The 20,835-nt window shown below is 37.6% G+C and overlaps 1 protein-coding gene across 12 annotated transcripts in view; it reads right to left on the bottom strand.

Moving 5' to 3' along the window:
* The window catches only part of THSD7B (thrombospondin type 1 domain containing 7B), a 1,030,427-nt gene that overhangs the window by 25,862 nt on the left and 983,730 nt on the right, over positions 1-20,835 (bottom strand). For all 12 annotated transcript variants that reach the window (XM_070240788.1, XM_070240790.1, XM_070240792.1 and 9 more), the window contains 3 exons: positions 14,390-14,531; positions 12,560-12,675; positions 11,075-11,192 (listed from right to left, as the gene is read on the bottom strand). In XM_070240788.1, the coding sequence (XP_070096889.1) occupies positions 11,075-11,192; positions 12,560-12,675; positions 14,390-14,531 (376 nt within the window). The remainder of the gene's footprint in view (positions 1-11,074; positions 11,193-12,559; positions 12,676-14,389; positions 14,532-20,835) is intronic.

Genomic DNA, 20,835 nt, shown 5'->3' with positions numbered 1-20,835 from the left:
TATTTTATTTATTTCCATTAAAGCGACAGATATCTTCTACTGGACATAGAGAAAGAGGGAACCTAATGAATTGAATAGAAAAAAAAATGATGCTATTGCTTTCTGAAATAATGAAGTCTTAAAACCATTCATTGAAAGCACAGCCATATGATTTCTCTGCCTTTTACTATCCAAGCACAAAGATAAGAGTTTCAAACAATACCAATTACTACCAAGAGTACATTTTTAGAGCCAAAGAGTGCATAATAAATCTACATTTTGAAGTATATTGTCATGTTTAATTGGCTAACAAGAAAGTTCAGTAAGAAAAACATTGCTAAGCCAGCCAGGCATGAGAGCATATAAGGTAACTGATTTGATGTTTCTGTGGGCTATTTGATATTTTTAAGTCAGGGATATTTAGTTGTATAAGTTAATCAGAGAAAGTACCCTTCGAATTAGTCACTTTCACAAATCCTGAAGCTGTAAGTATAAAATCTAGACACATGGTCTACAGATGGTATCAACAAGGAGGGCGGCCATCGCCACGGTAGTCGTCAAATATTACTGGGATTCCAAACATCAGACTGCATGGAATAGTCAACCAAACAACTCTCTTTCAGCAATGACTATTCTAAAAGGGACCCCTAATGGCAGGAGCCTGAACAAATTGTTTTGGTGATAGTGAATTTTCACGTGAGAGGAAGAGCAGTGGAGGATGTGGCCAAATTAAAGATATTTAAAAGTATGATGTGATATAGAACAAGAGAGAAAGAGAATTTTAAAACAGCTAATATATGGTGAAAAGAAACCTGGACTTGGCGTCAAAATTCTCTAGTTGGAAACATTTCTCTCAAGTCAACAGCTAGTAAATGATGCGACTGCGTGAAAGCACTTTAACTCTTCTGAGCTCGAATTTCCTCTTCTGTAAAATAAAATTAAGTACACAGAAAGTCCTTATTATCTGAGGATAATTCATGCAGGGAAAAACGCCACTTAAAAATGAATCCGTTTAAAATGGGAATTAAATTATTTTTAATAAATAATGAAAAAATGTCTAAATGGGACTGTTTCTGGAATTAGAAAGTATGCAAGTGGGTTTATTTTATCTATATCAACTACCATGTGGATTATAATTGCAATTATGCACTCATTATTAAGACATGGAAAAATCAGCTATTGATGTTTCCTATATATTATGATTGCCCTATAAAAGACCCATGGTTTTATGACTGACTTTTGCAGTTTGACATAGAATTTTGGGCCTTTGAGTCATTTTTCGTCAGTTTCCTCAAGAGCGCCCTCTAATCTTTGCTGTACAGATTGCTCCATTTTTACCCCTTTGTTGTGAGTACACATTCCACTTGCAGCTAGAGATTGACCAACTCCCCTGATGCAAAGACAGAACATGTGTGTCAATGGAGGAGGCTTGTTGGCTGGGAAATGGCTTAAAGTGGTCAGTTCATTAGTGGATATTTGATAGAATGAGAGGTTTATGCTACCTACAGAACTCACAATTATGGTGATTTAGGCGAAGAATGCTCAGATGAGGGGGACTCCTTGGACCTACTTCACATTGGTTATATGAATTAAAAAATACTAAACATGAACCACCTAACAACACATCTAAACTACAGTTAGCTGCTTGTTAAAACTTTTAATATTTTTAAGCAGTTATTTTAACAATGATTATTTCATATCAATTCCTAGAACTGGCCCTGGAACAAGCCTATGATGAGTATATAAACCATGCTACCTGTATTCTGTTGGGTTTATAATATTAAATGCACACAACTATGAAATCCACAATGATCTACCCTGGTCCCAACCCACCAAATCCATTACACACTGGCCTGGAAAACTTTGGCCTTTAGAGTACAAGTGAAAGTTGCTACCACGTATATCCTCCTGCTTGCAATCTGAGAGTGACAGAATTTTCTTAGACCTCTTGTATGGCTTTTTTTCCCAAAAGCATAAGATATGGGATGAGGAATCTATTTGGAACTTGAATTCAACAGTAGATATGGACAATATGCTTAACGAGAAATATCAATAAGATGTAGGAACAGAAATTCACTCATTCTCTACTCACCTGCTCCTCAGGCTATAAAAGAAAGATACTTCCTACAAAATATGTTTCCAATTTAATAAAGACCCAAATTATGGTAGGGTAAGTTTGCTAGCAATTCTCTCTGAGACTTTTCCTCTCCTCCCTTGGGGAATATTGTGAACTCATTATAAGCAACGGTGATATTGGGCCTTCTATTAAATTAGCAATAATTACTTGCAATGAAGGAAAAATGATTGCCTGGTAAGAACTCCAGAAAAAAAATAAACAGAGGCATGCTAGTTGTAACATACACAAAACCCAAGGAGAGGCTAGTACTGGTACGTGCATATACGTTTAAAGCATATTGGAGCAGATCACATTTCCATTGAACTCATCAGTAGTCAGACTTCATTCTAAGGCTCCACTGACAAAGCGAATGTGAGATATTTCAAGCAGCATAAAAACTCAAACCTGGTTAAAAATTTGTTAATTTATACCTTCATAAAAAGAAATGAAGTCAAATGCAATGGTTCCCTGTTCTGACCACATGCTCAGATCCAAAAGCCAGCCACCATGCACCTGCACAGTGGAATGCTTTAAACAATGATTCTTCTGTGGCCCTGACACATGGACATTGAATTAACTAAAAATTACAGTTTTTATAGCTCTGGACAATTTGAATATGACCCAGGCAAAAAAAATGTATATATACAGGGGAAAAAGGAAAAGGAAATGCAAGAATAACAGAGCAATGAAGAACATGCCTATTTAACCTTAAATAGCTCATCAAACAAAATATCTGAGCAATTTACATGAACATACTTATAAACTCCAATGACTGCAGACATGTAAATATAACAACAGTAGTATACGAAGTGACCTTGAACTTACAGCATGTTATTTGAATATTACTATTACTGGTTTTTTTTCCACCTGGGCACTATGTCTTTGGAATATGAGTTGAATTTTCAAGGCACATGCACAATTGTTGGCAGGGAATGCTCTTCCAGAGCCAACACCCACTAGGAGTTGTCCAACTTACACCACCCAAGATGAGGTTCAATGTACTAACCTCAAGTTGCTGGTGGTCCTTCTTGATGTGCACCCCAAAATTGGGTTATTGAATAAAATGTTTCCACTTTTAAGTATTTCCTCCTATGGATTTATTCTTTAGCTTTTGGTACCTGCTACCTAATGTTAGTCAGTAGCAAATACCAGCAGACGACAAAATAAATGAAAACGAAACAAAGGGATACTAATAAAAACTTCATTAATAGCTAGTCATGTCAATCTATTAATTTTAATCACATCTCTGTGATTAAGGCAATTCATTGTACAATACCTTTGTCACTATAAAAGTATTGCTCGTTATGGAGGGAGGGACTAAAGTGAGTGTATATAATGTCCTATGATATATAAGTGATACAGCATTTTCTTGCTTAGTTCTTTTGCCTCTTTATCCTGCTTTCTTCATTCATGTAGCCCTGAGAGCACCTGCTCTCCTCACCCCCCTCAAATAGATCACTTCAAGAATCCTAGTCTCAGACTCTGCTTCAGACAGTTATCAATATTTAATATGTGGCAAACTGAAGCTCAGAGAAGTTAAACATTTTTTTGCAAAATCACACAGCTGGAAGGAGTGGAACGAAGGTTTGTCTTACTTCAAAAGCATGTGCTTTCCAACAGATCTCATCACAGTCACAGTCACAAGTAGTAGATGCCACGCTGTAGTTGTTAGGCTACTTGAGCAAGTTTGGGAGGTGCACTCAGGTGTACCCTCTGCAATGTGTTACCTGGATTCATACACTTTGTATTTTTCTTTAGTAAAAAATAATTTAAATTATGGTGCTAACACCTTTCTCTGTGATAACTATTTTTGGGTACTTGTCAGTGTAAATTTCTGAAAGCAATGACAATTCAGATTGTCTGTAAAATGCTCAGTTACTTTCATGCAACATTTTATGCTGGACATCTACCAAAAAGTGGATGTAACTGTACTTTTTACGTCTCAACAAATATGTGGAATTTTTATCCAAGTTATTTAAGTGTAAAAATTGTTTTGATTATATACCCTGGTGGACATGGATTTGGAATCAAGGTTATTTTCTACTGTAATGGAGTGAAGAAAAATTACAGTCCTGATCTGCAACAGAAAGACAGAGCTCCAGCGTGTGTTTGGCCTTGTTAGAGACGGCAGATGCAGCAATGGTTCTTCACTCAGAGCTACAGTTCAGAGGTTTCCTCTGTAGAGGGATGCTTTGGTTGATCTGAAAATTGCTTCAGGTACCCAGATACCCTTCATCCTAGAGAACACTTAGCTTAGGCAAGGTACAGATTCCAGAAGCTTTTCAGAATAAGACAGACTAATCCCAGCCATGACCATCTATCTGGGAGTGATGTCAGCTAAGCGAGGAAATAAAAAAACCACAGCTCAAGAGGTCAAGACAGACCATGGTATCACAGGAGTGAGACAGGTCTTTTAAGGGCAGAATATCAGGCACCTTTGGCTTTGCTCAGCAATGAAGAGTTCCAGACTTCTCTGGAGCATGTTTATGTGTTCTAACTGTTGACCTCCAGTTCTTTTCTCAATGATCATATTTCAGCTCCATTAGAAGCTAACAAAACTTGATGGATGATTGTAAGTACCTCTCCACAGCAGAAAAACCCCAATGGGGAGCTCTCCAGGATATGCAAAATGAGGTCAGAGAGCATGATATTGGCAATCCTGGAGCTACTCTGTCCATCAGAATCACACATTCTCTGTCTGTAAGATTGGCTCCCTGCAGCTATATTCTAATTAGATGGACTAGATAATATGCAACATTATCGATTATGAAACAAGTATACATTTAGGAGAGACCAATTAAAATTAAAATTCAGAGAGACTTCTTCAAGCGCTCATTGCCCTTTGTGTTCCAATCTCAGATGCATTTCTTCTGCTTAATGTTAAATATACCTATAAATTAAGAAATTTTTTATAAAGTGATATAGCACCCAACCCAGGGCCATGTATGTAACAGGAACATTTATATGTACTGAGTGTCAAATGCAAAGAGGCAGAGTGTGACAAATGGGGCTTTGAGATGCCTGAACCTGGGTTCAAATTTTTCCTTCACAACTGACAGGCTGAATGACCTTGAGCAGGTTACTTAATTGCCTATCACCTCACCTATAAAATTATGTCTATATTTCATAGTACTGTTATATAGAATTACTAAAATACTGCTGGTATCAATAATTGCGCCTTTGGCCAACAGATAATAAAAAAGCACTCTAACATTTCATCATTTAACAGACAAAACATAGCGCAAGTTCTGGAAAGACTAGCTCTGAGTCCTACAACTTGCCACTGGAGAAGCCAGCTCTAAAACTCAGATCTTCAGGTTTCTTGTCTAGTCTTTTTTTCCCCATTCTACAATTTAGCTTCCTGTTGTTTTGTTATAGGAACTAATTACCAGATGTAGTAAATAAGTTTGAACTGTTATACCTATTGAACTGTGCCTGATCAAGGATTCCATACTGATCACATTTTATCCAGATACTAAAAATGAAGGTTACTCACTTGCCTTTGAAATCTGAAAAAAAAAAGAAGCTGGAAACCACAAAGTGTCAGCGCTTTCGAGTTAACACAAAATTATTTTTTCATTATGAGGTAGAATTGGCAGAAAAATTATATACCATCTGAGAGACACAAGAGGCAGGCTTGTATAGATTACTTGGTATAGAAAAATATTATAAACTCATATACACTGCATTAAAATATGAAATAGGGAAAAAATCATAGTCTGGGATTAATAACATTCTTAGAATGTTGTCAGTTAAATAATAACTATGAATAATTCATGATATGCTAAATTTAGGGAGTTCTACATTCCACTGAACTGATGAAAATTCAACAAAGAACATGACTAATCCAAATATTAAGCTCTTCTGTTACAAGCTTTGATCTTTGAAACCTATCTAAAAAGATCCCTTAGTGGAAGCTTAGAATCTGTCTCTCTCTAACATGAAATAAATTGGATTCAAACTGTTCTGACCTTGACAACTTTAACACAATTAGAAAGTATATGCCAAGCATCAGGCGGACATTAAAGAGGCAATCCAGACGCTTGGAAAATAAAGGAAGAGCTCACTTCACAATTTCCCCTCAGATCACTGTAGTTCTGTGGGTTTGATGGTGAAGCGCGTGTGGCTTGTGGGGAAGCATCCGGGACACTGAGCACACCAGGTTTTGCCAACAACCCAGTGAATTCATAAACAGAGACAATTGTGTGAACTTTTGCCTTTGATAAAGAAGTTGGCCAAGAGCCGCAGGTGCTGAAGTCAGACTCCACGCCACGTGCTTGCCCACTTTAATGTGACTAAATAAACTGTCTCCTATTGTGGACTCTGCCTCATTGCCACGACGAGCAAGAAAAAAGAAAGCAGCTCATACAAAAGACGGCTGCTGGCACACTGTCGTAGAAGAGACAGGTTTCCAAACTTTTCAGCTCCAGAGTTTGGTCTCTTTTAAGAAACAAGTTCACCTGTGCCATACATTTCTGCATTTGGTTGTCACTTGCTTGTTGTTTTTAAGTTGTACTGTGTGAGAACTGAGGCATCATTTAAATATAGCATTCTCTCATCTTAGAAATATTACTATGTGCCTGGGGAGTGGTGATCAGAGAAGATGGAGCTGGAAGACTGGAGCTGGAAGTCTGGAATGGGGAAGAGTTTGGGGGCTAGTCAGGTGTAGGCTGTCTCAGCAGTGTCCTGAGAGTAGATGCTTAAAAATTCAAGGGCCCTGTGTCCTCTTCTTCGTACTGTTCAATTTATTTTTTAAGATTGAGGTTGGACACAAATATAATTAGAAAAATACTCATTTTTATATTTTGGTTTGTAGGTCCTGATATAGAGCCTTGATTACAATAGGTAGTCAAAAAATGCTTGTGGGATTGAACCCTGAGTAGCCTGGTAAAGAAAACACTTGTTACAAGATCTATGGCACCTTGTCATTCAATTTTGACATAAATATCACCTCCTCAGCGGCCTTTCTTTCTCTATCCCTCACTCCCCTGCTAGATGCTTGTTATTCTCCAGCACATGACCTGTTTTTGCTTCATCACAGCACTCATCACCATCCGTTACTTCTGTGTTTATTGTTTATTTTCTCTCTCTCTGTCAAGTCATCACCATCCAGCTTTCCACTAGATATTAGTTTTATGAAGTGAGGTGATTTCGTTTGCCTAGGATTTTATCTGTTCCATACACAGTGTCTCCTCAGCGCCTGGGAGAAGGCCTGGTACTCAGAAAGCTTCCAATAAGTATTTGCACAATATACGAATCAATTTCTTCTACAGCCCTGCCTTCAAGAACAGAACTCAAAATAGCAAGGTCACCATATAATTTATTTTCCACACTGCCGCTTTTGACAATGAAAGAGGACACCATTAGGTGCCAGGATAATAGGTGTAAACTTTATAAATCTTTGTTGAATGAATAAAGAAATGATGGAATACATACACATTTAGATCCCTGGAGGGTTTGTCACATATCAGGATTATGGAATATTTTTTAAAAGTCATTATTATATCTGACAGTTTAGGAGATTAAGACATCTAAAGGTCAAGAAGAGATTCTCAAGAAGTTATCCTCCTAGGCCCTCAGAAATTAGCTAGAGGTGATTTATAACTAACGCCATATTTATGTGCCGATGGTTTCCGGTTAGATGATTTCCAAATGCTTTATGAAACTTGATTTCTCCAAGTAGTTAACATTTCTTCCCTAGTCTCCCTATGCCTCAGTTCACACAATAACTCTCCTTAGGAAATCTTCGATTGGTTGTCTTTATTATTCTAAGGATTAGAAAAGGTGGTTTAAGTTCAAATTCTAATTGCCTAGAATTCTTCAATAGTGGAATTCAGATTTGTAAATGTTTTTTGTTTGCTTTTCTAGTAGAAAAAAGGGTCCGAGAAGTCTCCATCACTAACAGAACTGCTTGAAAAATTAAAATGATATTTTAATACTAAACTTACAATTTGGGGTCTTCTTTTTAAAGGTAGTGTGTTAGTATAATACAGCAGCCTGTCATATTTCACTAACTTGATAAAGTGGCAGAATTAGGACATTCAGGCAAAAATAACAATAAACAGATCTTCTGTCTCCTTGCATTGAACATGTTCTTGGGTAAATGGTACCTAAGACTTATATATTTAGTCAGAGGGAGAGGAAAATGGCCACTTGCAGGTGCTGGAGGCCTGTGGGCTCATGATCCAGTCTGCAAAGTCTTTCCCTTCAAGCTTTCCCCTATGGTCCAGAGCCACATGGACAATGACAAATATTCACCGAAATCCTTCCAATGGGCCAGGTACTGTGCTTCATGGGAACTTCAGGGATTCCCCCATGAAGAACCCAAACAGGGTCTGTGGGCCCATAGAAAAGCAGACACTAAAAGTAATTCAATTTATATATGATAAAAGTAGCAAGAGGTAGTAGTGAGGGTGATGGTGAAATGATCCATGTGAGGAAAGGTGTCAAAGTGCAAAGAAGTGTACGTGCAAGGATGTGACTGAAAGAGAGAGCCAATGGGACAGTGGATGGTGATGTGGATACAGAGGCAGGCACAGGTGAGAGCCTGTAAGTCCTTGTGGACCATGCTCGCAAAACAAGATTTTGTCTTTTCTCTACTTTTCCATGGTACACTTTACCACTGTGAGAGTCACACATCCCAGCAGAGGCCCATGAAGACAAGACTGCAGTGCTTATGGCTGTGGGGTAACCAGGTGGGTCACCACTGGAGAGATGAACAGCTAGTTGTTTTGATGAAAGACATTGCTAATGAGAATGACACCTCTCATTTATATGAGTCTTTAGTGAACTCATCAACATGCAATATTACCTACTTGTTTACTGTCTATTGTCCCTCAAACAGATTGTAGGCTCCATGAGAATAGAAAAATTGTCTTTTTTCCCCCCTACTGTTATATCCTCAATACACTGAACTATAACTGGCACATAGGCATTTGTTTAAAGGATAAATGAATTGATGAATAACTCAGGTCAACAGGAAAAGACTTGTTCAGATTTGTGGTTTTAAAATATCACTTAGTCTTTGACTGCAGTGTATGGATTTTGAGTGGGTTAAAAGGATGAGATATGAAGGCAGGAGATGAGAGTGACTGAGTCTACGGAATAATCTTTAAAATATCCTAAGGAGTCTCCAACAACTTGCCCTACTACTGGTGCGTAGGAAGATGGAAAGAGAAATTAACATATACTAAACCTCCATGATGTGCCAGTTACTGTGCTAGATGCCTTCATGTACTCCATATCATTTAATTCTCAAACCGAAAACAATGCCTCCAATATGTGCATGAAATACATTTTATAGATGAAGAAGCTGAGACTGAGACACATTGTAATTTGCCTAAACAGCTGCAGTTTAAACCTAGATTTACCCAACTTTAAAGTGGAGCCCAACTGGAAACTATACCATTGCTGCCAACCAGAACATAGGAGGAACTATAGGTCACTCACTGAAATCTTGATCCTAAGACTTACGATTTGGTTTCCTGAGGTTCTTTGGGGGCTCTCAATTGTGCTGGAAATGGCATGTTCTTATTACTAGCTGTTGTGAGTCCCATTTTCATTTTGAGTGATGCTCTTTGAAGAAGTAGTTTTTAATTTCCTTAGCCACATTTTCATAATACATATCCTTGGTAGTGTTTTCAACTCTGCCTTCTCCAGGATCTTACAGCTGAGTTCACTGATGAGCCCTTTTTCCACGCTGGGCCCGACCTCAGTTACTCAGACAATCCCAGTGAAGGCAGAGAATTACCAACAATCCCAGCAGTCATTTGTGAGTAGCTTAGAAATGAGCCCATATCATAGTGACAGTGGTCCAGTCACAGGACTTCTAGAAAACTGCTTCCAAATATGCTGTTGGGCAATCAGACCCAGGTCTTGGTATCCCCTTCTCCCACCCCAATTCCATGATCCCTTTAACTTGCAATTCTTCTTCTCTTCTCCTGTGCTTCATGCCTAATCATATGACAGGATTTCTTTCTGGGTTCCTACTTCAAATTTCTGACATTTACCTTGTGATAAGTTGTAACTCTCATTCAGGACCAGAGTCCTATCCTCAACCACAGCTTTGTGCTTTCCTGTTATGCTCTTGTTGCTCTCTCTTCCATGGGCACACATCTTGCTCTTTACTTTAGCCCAGTGGCTGAAGTGCCATCGATGTTTCCATTTTCCTAGCTTTTGAGTATTGATTGCCTTCTGCAATCTTTGTCATTGTGCATTACCCAGCCACTGAGATTCTGGGAACTTGTGGTAGTGACTGCTGTTTGTCCACCGAAGGTTCATACTCCCTTTTCTCCATAGAGTTGCTGAGGAGTGACTGGCTATCCAGAGACCACATTTCCTGTCCTATCATCTTGCATTGAGCTGGGGACATAGGACTAAGTTTTGTCTAATACAATATAGATGCAAGAGACATATGCTACTTCCAATCTGGCCCATCAAAAACTTCACAAAGCCTGCTGGATATCACCCTCCAGAGAAACCTGCTTACATTAAAGTGATAGGGCCTCCATCAACCTGTGTCCTTGATTGACTTTTTGAGACAGAAACTACCCCTCCCCTTTATGCAAGTGAAAAGTTATCTCTAGCCTATGACGTTAAGCACTGTGATTTAAGCTAAGCCACTGGGGTTTGTCTGACACAGGAGCCAGCTTTACTTATATAATACACACTTCTTCCAAAAACCACTGAGGCCAACAGTTTTTTAATTGCTTGAGCTTATGACCTTTTGAATGAACACTGTCCCACAGAGCCAGCAGCCCCTCTGGTAAGTGCCACTGTTATCACGTCGGCTCTGCAACCTCTGCCTACCCATAAGGACTGATATGAGGGCAGGTTCTCTCTCTCTCTTCCTCTCTGGTGAGCCTCATGTTGCCTTCAGTTGGCCAACATGCCTTATGCCTATTTGTCAAGCTATGGCATATTGAAAGATATTTAAAAACTAAACTGTTTAGTGGGAACAAACATAGGGAACCCACATACCTCCACGGCCACAAGTCTGTGAACACTCTGTCCAAGCTGTCCACCCTGAGAGCTGACAGTTGACCACACATTTCACCAGGCAGTGCATGCTCATTCTCTGGGGCTTCTCCAAGTTATGCTGTAGATGGAAATAAAATATGATGTTACTGGAGAAATCACATCACCATCAAATCAAATCACATCACTATCAAATCACTATCCTTTTATGGGAAAGACTGCCCTTTATTCTTTGATAAGAATCTCTACATTTTCGTGGGGAAAAAATATTCTTTCCTATGTAAATTGGTGGCAATCATAGAAAAAATGGTTGTCCTTACTTCCGAAAATAGAAGTTTGTCAGCCCAAATTTCTTTTTATAAAGTCCTCTACTCTAGAATAGATCTACAATTAGGGTACTGGAAAAGCAGGCAGTTACATGACACAGAGATCTGTCCTGTCACTCAGCCAGCAAGGAAGCAAGAAGATGCTTCAGTGCTAAATTCAGGCACCTGCACACTTCTGGCTGGGCTAAGCGTTCAAAGAGAGCTCAAAACTAACAGCCACCTAGGCTAAAAAGTAAATAAGAATAAAACCAAAATCAACAACCCATTTAAAGTTCATAACAAAAGATCAATTAGGCTAAAAACATAATCATGGTTTTAATAGTAGGAAAACTTTGTGATACAGTTTATTTTCTTCTTGTCCTCTCTGAAACTAGCATCTGGGCAAAATCTACAAGTTTTCTAATGGCCAAGGTAGAAAAGGTCTTGGTGAAAGAATAAACCATCTAAGAAATACAGAAAGAATAATGAAAAATTCTGCTATAGGAATCACACAGTGTTTGCGTTCCTTTAAAGGAAAACTTTGACATTCAATACACGTTAAATGTTAGCAATGTCCACATCAAGCTAAAATTAATGAGTCTAGCATGATTACTTGCCAAGTGGGCAAAATAGAAATTATCATATGGGATTTACGATCCATTCACGAAATACAGATATTCTAGATAGCTTAATAATTTAAGATTTTGTTGAAATTCTTTGAATATTTGTTGGACACATGGTATTTGGAAAGCAGAGAAAGTGATTTGCTAAGCAAATTAGCAGAGTATTCTAACAGCAAATGTCACTGTTCATCTTACCTGAAGGTACAGTGTTTACCATGTATGCTAATGAATCAGCTGCCCAATACAAAGAGTGACGTCTAACTATTAGAGTCACTTCATGTCAGTAGCTTTTGGCAAGCAAGGATATCTAAATAAAATTCTTGAAAATAATAAAAACAAATTTTGTAAAATGAACCCATTTCCCCTTTTCTGGTCATTTTGACTAAGTTCAAATTAGTGAGATCTAACTGTACTATACTAGTACCTCTTACTCTAATCAAACTTGAGCTGTGATGAGAAGAAATTAGAGTCTATCATTTATGTTAAGCATCATGGAGCTTACAGACCAATATTAAGAAATACGAAGCATTAGGTGTGAGATACAAATATAAATGAATTACCTGCTCGCATTGGTCCATGCCAACTGACTTGCCATCACTGCGCACACAGCTCAGAAGGCGGGTCCTGACGCCTTGCCCACAGGTCGCGTTTTCACTCAACTGGCATGTACTCCACTCTACAGGCATAGGGTCACCACAATAAGTTTCAAAATTATGGCCATGTGAGCAAAATACAACAAACCTTTGATTATCTGCATTGGTGGAGAAGAATAGTGAACACATAATCCTAACACCATTTCCAGGTTGCTCCTAGAAGCACCATGCAATTCTTTTAGTGCAAAACAAACAATCAAACAACTAAAAGTGAATTACCTTCCTAAATTTGCTTCCTTGAGGCAAAAAGCCAAATAGTTTGTTAGAAACCATCTCACAGTTGGCTGGGTAGGAAAGGAAAGACACTAACCAGGATGGTGAAAGAAAACTAGTTTGAAATCATCTCTTTTCTAGGGATAATTAAGACAAAAAATAACCCTGAAATGATGCAAGTATTTTATGTAAACTTGAAAATGTTTTCAAGGAATAAATCCAATCATCTAAACCATTTGGTGCATCTGGTACAGTGGAGACAAGAGAAGCACCCCAGAGAGGAAAGAGGACAAGGTATACAAAATTATATGGACTGTTACAGAAACTCTAATTTTAATAAAATTATTCTCTCATGAGAGAAGATTTTATAGATTTGGCTAGCTGTATTACAAAGTAGACAACTGGGAGATAGAATAAATTATCCTATAATTAATCTGCTTCTTAACAAACTCTTACTGTCGGTGTGGGTAGAAAGGAAGATCCTTGATCATATACAACGAGAACCTCTTTAAGAAGATTTTCCATATTTGGCAGATGATCTAAGAGTTTAATAGAAATAGCAAACCCATGTATAGTCAAATCAGTATATTAACGACATGTTCTTCCAGTAAAGCAAATTTCATTGTATTTCTGAAAAATTATCATAAAAAACAAGGATCTGAAGCACCTTTAACTAAAAAAAAGGGCAAATACACCAGGTCATCTTTCACCTATAAAGACAATCCGACAGCTCCAGAGAATTCACTGTGAGGTTTTCTACATGAGAAATCTCAGCAGGGTCTCTGTGACCTCGGTGGGGAATTTGTTTCAGAAAAGGCTATATTGCTTTGCCTCCGCAGGCATGTGGCGGTTTGGTTGTCAGTCAGTATTGAATTCAATGTTGAGACTTAGCACGGTTCTACATTTTGTGGCATTTTGTATATCTGCTGCTGCAGAGGATGGCAGGTAGCATATCACTGTGACTAAATAGTCTTGGTATTAGACACTGAGTGCTCTAGTACCTGGTAAAACCTGAATAGAGGCTGAATAATGATGCTGAGGTAATTCCCAGCGCCTCAAAAACATGCCTGTCCAGTCAAAACCACCTACCGCTCATCCTTATTAAGACCCATAGAGCAAGTACATCACAAGCTTGAATTTCTTGAAATAATAAAAGCCATGAAATAGCTAAATTCTATGACAGCATGATTACATTCTTTCCTGAATGGTAAATTATCCCCGGCTACTTATTTTTGTTGTTTCAATTCATCATGGCTTTAATTCAACCTTATTTTGAAACTTTGCCAAGTCTTTCTAAGCCTCTCTGAATTCAGAGATTCCAGGTGGCCTTGCTGAATCTACACACCAAGTGTGGGCATTTCTTTCTGTAAAGAGACACTGGAAATGTCAAATTCTTAGACTTCTGTGCAATATACTCGCATACCCTACTTTCATTCCCTAATCTGGAGAATCAAAACACATGCAAACATTCCTCTGTTAGTCAATGTTCAGGGAAAGTGGCATGATTGTGGATTTCAACTGTACCTGTTAGATTGTACTGGAACTGGAAGCAGTTTTCATTGAGGAGGCAAGGCCGCACCTGTGAGTCTTCAGCACATGTCCTTGAGCTCAGCGAGGGCCTCAGCAGATGCCGGGTTCTTCTCTGCATTGTGTGGGGATCACATGACTACAGAAATCAAAGGGCAGGGAGAGTTAGAAAGACTCTGAGTTAGCTGATAAATTATATTGATTATCTGTATGTATGTATACAGGGAAGAAAGGATCGAGAGTGTTAAACAATGTTTAGAAAATAAAACCATTCTGTGAGTCACTGTAAACAGTTTTTGTTTTGTTCACTTGACAACTCTTTCTTTTCCTATGTTATGCTGAAGCCTACATTTCTATCTCCCATGTGTAATTAGGCACACGGCAACTATTTTAATAAATTGCACACATCTGTACTTTCATATAGTCTGTCATGTAGCAAGAGATTAATGAATTTTGAATGTTTAGATGAATATAAAAAGGAAGACACTGTCCCTGTGTCCTCATATTGTCTAGCCCAATAGAAATAACCACATAGGACATTTTAATGAGAAAATTATTATATCACATGGGTCCACATGTACCTCTTATAGCCTCAACTCATATAATGTCCTTGAGCCAGGTAAACCTGCCTGCCACGTCTCACCCAAATGCTCTACCCACAGTGGACTTCAAGCTCCTCCTACTAGAATAATCTTTCAACTGTCCTAAATCCTAAGCTGCCCTTTCTTTAGAGCACTAATCAGGGCTTCATCACTGACAGTCTTTATTTGAAATAATGATAAATTCTTCTCTTCCTTCCTAAGCAACCTTCCACTCATGCTCAGAAATTACAGAATTTACTTGTAAACACCTATACACACACATATACTTATCTGCTACACTTGCCCTTATAATACTGTCTTTCTTTCTTATACCCTGGCTCCCCTCTTTATAAACTCTTTGAGTGCATGATAGATCATAATTTCCACTTTCCATGTCACTCCCTGAAAATCTTGGCATATATTTTACACAGTAGTTTTTCAATAAATACTATTAAATATGGTCACAACAACACAATTCCAGACCCAGAAATCTAAAGAGGCACATAGGTGCTTAAACCACAGGAGAAATAAAGTCTTTGAATTAAGGTCACCAAAGTATCATTTCCATAATTGGTATATTTTATTTATTTTTTATTCCTTTTACTTTTTCAGATATTGTAGCAAGAACACAAAGTATAAACTGAATCCTGACTGTTAATCAAAATTATAATGATTGCACTAAAATATGCAGAAAAATGCCACAAATTTTTCCACTAATTTTAAATGTGCAGAGGCATTGAAACACATTTGCGATCCATGTGACTTTATAGTTGGATAATCTGTCAATACTTGTAAAGTAGTTTTAGATTTTAATTGTATCAAATTGTCTCTAGATGATCAAGAAGGGCCACGGAAAACAGGTAATTATTCCTAATTACCTGCAAATGAATCCCACACCAAATGCTTACCAATAATTTATTACCAGTTCACCAATTAATTCAATTGTTTGTTTTCATGATGGGGAATAGTAACTTAGTGATTTGCCAGAGAAAGAAAATGAAGATATCTTGGTAGATACTCTTGATTAGTGTTCTATTGCTTTTCCACCCTATAAAAAAATCAGTTAATGTCTGCATCAAGTGAATATGGGTAAGGACTTTCATACCTTGTTAGTCCAAGCCATTAAATAAAGCAAAAGAGAAAATATCACACACAGACACAGGCATGCATACACAAATTACTATGTAACCTTGAACCACTCACTTATATACTCTATATCTTAGTTCCTCATCTAGACCTGGATGAGAAAAGGGGGGTGGGGTGGTTAGGGGTGCTATTTGATGAAATTTAAGAACTTTTGCCCTCAGACCTCGCAGTCTATCAGTCTCTAATTCTGCTAGACATGGTTTTAAAATATCTTCTGGAGCCTAACCCTTCATTCACAACTATGTAGACTTTAATAATCACTTTCTAGAAATTAAGATATTGAAAACCAACACTGCAGCTAAATCTCTTACTAACTCTTTATCCATAGAAACAGGCAAAGAGAGGACAGTGGGTGACTGAAATCCACAAACACAATCCAAACTAGTATTTTCACATTCCACCTTATAAAATTTGTCCTGGCACTGCTAACAAGTGATAGATGGGTTAGTGTTTCTCCTTATGTCTTTCTCTCTATTAGATATTTATAGGAAGTTCATAAAATAATGAATTGGTCACAGGGGAGAGGAGGGTGGGGCTAAAACAACAAAAAGAATGGCAAAGGCAGTTTACATCTGGATGAGTTCGTTATTGGATCAAGACTTCTTAAATACAAACGTAGATCTCCTCTCCTCCAGAGTATTTATGGAAAGACATATTGTCAATTTCCTAAATAAAGAAGTGAGAAAGCGATGTGTGGGTAACTAACCCAAAGTCAACTTTGGACCAGTTTCATTATAAAGGTCAAGGTTATACAGCTAAAGTTTATTTGCTAGGGAAGGAGAGGGCCAATAAGAACCGATTAGTTTCTGGAACATAAGCCTTTTTATGAGACTAGATTTTCTAACTTATTACCTTCGAAAACCAGCACTTACCTTAAAGTTCAATCCTTCCTTATGATATTGTACCTTCACACCTTTTGCTCTCTCTAGCAACAAGGCCTTTACCCTTAGGCCCAACCTGAATATTTGTCTTCACCTCTCAAAATCAAATCAGATATTGCTTCCATGAGCCTCCACTGACATCCTTGGACCCATACAGATGGAATCACCTAATCTAGCAAACATTTCCACTGTACTTGTACACATATGGAGGTGTGTGCATTCTTCCCATAGGATCTTTGAAGAGAGAGTCCATGTCTTAAATTTCTTTGACATTGAAAGGCTTGTTCTGTATCCAGTGTACAGTATGTAAATAATAAATATTTGTTGTGTAGCACAATTTGGTTCTCCTGAGCAATAAGACTGGATTTTTTTAAGCTGCCATTAGCAGACAAATGGTCAACCCTGGACTATGATCATATTGCATGAATGTAAGGGGTCCCCAAAGGGACCCCTTTTATATCTGATAAAAAGAGAATTTTATCTTTTCACTAATTATCACACATTTCTTATAAAATATTGAAGACATTTCCCAGTACAATTGACTCCATCATTATATTAACAAAAATATCAATACACGAGTTTTAATTTACCCATATAAAATGTTAGATGAAATATTTTAAATAAATCCAAATAAGAATGTATAATTTGATATTGTTCTCACTAACATAGAACTATTAACAATCACATGTTAATAAAACTTGGCATAAATCCAGATACTTGTGAATTTAAGTCACTCTGCAAATTTTTTGTCTGGAGATGAGCATGACTCCAAGGCCTGGCCTTGTCAGCCCGCCATCAGATAGAGAAACCCAGTGCCTTTATTCTGTTACAGAGTTTATCTGATAATTCAAAACGGTTTTTCCCTCATTTAGCTGACTAGCCCTACTGTCAGTAACTCTGCTGTTTCTCTCTATATCTTTCATGAGATAAAATGGATATACAAGCTATGAACTTGAATTTTCTTGTTTGGAAAAATTGGGTAAAAAGATTCACAAAATACCACTGCAATGCTTTGTAAGGAAATTGTTAATGAAATTAAACCCTGATTCTCAAAGATTGAAAAGGGATGAGAAAACCTCGATGGGAGAAAGATCCGGGCCTGAAGAATTGTTACTCATGCCTCTCATGTTTAATAAAATTCTCAGAGATTCCGAGGAGATGGTTACAGAAGTGAAAAAAAAGTTCTTTGCACATCACAGTGCAACAAGGAGAGCAAAGTCAGAAGCATATAGACAAATATGGTCAGTAAAATTAAGTGATAAGTTCTATCCACACACCTTAAACTATGAAGAGGTGGGGTCCAGTGACTGAAGTTGCAGGACCTGTGTGATATCAGCATCTTATAGGAGGAAGCAGAAGGTAAAACTGGGGTGTATGGCATACTCTAGAACACCAAAATGGAATATTAAACCTGAGAGGAGGAGGATTTTGCATACTCCAAAAGCAGGTGAATGGAGGGGTCCTGGAGAGGTCTGGGGGCTGCTGCAGTCTTGGTCCAACGAACTCTCATCATTAACAAGCCAAAGCTCCCTTCAGGATAATTCCCTGTGCTGAAGAGAAACTGGTGGGAAGAGTGTCCAAATTGAGCAAATCAAGAAAAATTGCAATGGAGAAAAAGGGAGGGTCCATAAACAAAGGGGAAGGAAAAGGAATCCAGTAAATCTCATGAGGTAAGCTGCTATATTTTCGAAAACTCAAAGAAAAAAAAAAAGAGAACCCTGGCCCATGAAAATGAAATTAAGAAAAAAATAATCCTCAGCCACACTTCCTTCTAAAAGTTCATGAAACTTGATTTCATAGAAAAATAAGCAAAGAAAGGAATCATATTCAAATCCCACAAAAGGATAATATGAGGAAAACGAAAATGAAGTTCAGAATAACATCCCCATAGACAAAAAAAGTGCAGCAGAAAGACACGCATGAAAAACACGTGAAAACTACTATTTCCAAACGAGCTAACAGTCATTTAGGAAATGACATGAGATATGAAAGAACAACGTAAATAAGAATTAGAAAAAGTCGGGGCAGGCCCGGTAGTGCACCGGGTAAGTGCACATATTCTGCTTCTCGGCCGCCCGGGGTTCGCCAGTTTGGATCCCGGGTGCGGACATGGCACTGCTTGGCACACTGTGCTATGGTAGGCATCCCACATACAAAGTACAAGAAGATGGGCATGGATGTTAGCTTAGGGCCAGGCTTGCTCAGCAAAAAGAGGAGGACTGGCAGTAGTTAGCTCAGGGCTAATCTTCTTCTTCTTCAAAATAAAAGTCAAGGCTTAAGTGATAGAATTCAGTAAATAGAAATAAAAGGAAAATTGTTTTCATAAATGGAGATGAAATTGGGAGAAATACAAGAATAAAAATACAACAAATAATGCCTTAAGGAAAACAAAAATGGAAAAAGAAAAAATTGAAATTAAAACATTCAAGGAGCTGGTCCCATGGCCTCGTGATTAAGTTTGGTCTGCTCCTTTTGGCGGCCTGGGTTTGGATCTCGGGCAAGGACCAATACCACTCGTTGGAGGTCATACTGTGGCAGCAACCCAAATACAAAATGGGGAAGATTGGCACAGATGTTAGCTCAGGGCGAATCCTCCTCAGCAAAAAAAAAAAGAAAGAAAAAAAAGAAAAGAAAAAGAAAGAAAACATTTGAAAAGAGATCCAAAGAATTTGAGAAAAATTGGCAAATAGAAAAGTGAGGCAAAACAGATGCTGCATGCATATAATAATATTTTTTGGTAAAGAAAACCTAAGCAAGAGAATAGAACTTCATAAGACATTCAAGAAAACTTTCAAAAAAGAAAAAAAATTGGAAACTACTTATTGAAAGGGTACATCAGAATCACCAATCCTGAGACTTATCCTAGTAAAATTATTAAATTTTAAAGAAAAACAAAAAACATTCTATGAGTATCTAGGCAAGAATACCAGATGGTTTATAAAGGAAATAAAATCATATTGTCAGTAGACTTTTTAACAGGAAAACTTCATGCTGGAAAAAAACGTGGAACCATTATAAAGATACACAAAGAAGAAAAGAAAAAACATGATCAAAGGATTTCATATCCAGAAAAGCTCACTGACAATGAAAAGACCAGACCTAAACTGTGACAACATGCAAGAACTCACATGATGATTTCACAATGATACAAAAATAGTCACACATAGTGAAAGATGTTAGGAAAACAACTCTTTATTTTGAAAACTGGTAAATTAAGGGCAAATAAGCTTTTTTCCTGCCTTTTCTATACCCAATGGATTAGTAGCTAATTAAATAGCAGTTGAGGCAAAATTTCTTCTTAAAGTAGTACTTCCATAGGTAAATGAGAAGAATGATAGAATTGGAATGTTGTCATTTTGTATTTCCTAAAGGATATAGGGTCTAGGCCTTGACCATCAATGATAGCTAAGCTTACAAAAAGAGATAACCATAAATTATGTGGCTCCTGAAAAAGAGCACACCTTCTGTGAAAGAGTCTTGACAAAGTAATCAAATCTGAATCTGATTAAGCCTCTATATTCATAAACTCCCAATTCACAGTAAATTCAAGGACAGAGGAACATGTTAAACCTCACCATGGGGATGAAATTCACTAGACAGACTGGGAAACTCTATAGGTAATAGGGCCTCTTTTCTTTACCAATAAATTTCTAGGAAGAAAAAACAGAACAAAATAGGATGAGAAGCTAGACTAAAAGAGATTTAAAGACATATACAAAAACAGGCATAATTAAATTATAGTGTGCGGCCCACTCAGATTATAGACTATAAGGAAAACATTATCATAGAAGTCAGTACAAAGTTGACTTCTGAGGGAAGGAGACCCTGTGAAGCT

Source organism: Equus caballus, chromosome 18 (assembly GCF_041296265.1).
Source record: "Equus caballus isolate H_3958 breed thoroughbred chromosome 18, TB-T2T, whole genome shotgun sequence".
Taxonomy (NCBI): Eukaryota; Metazoa; Chordata; class Mammalia; order Perissodactyla; family Equidae; genus Equus; species Equus caballus.
The sequence above is the reverse complement of the archived record's forward strand: the minus strand, read 5'-3'. Positions and strand labels throughout refer to the sequence as shown.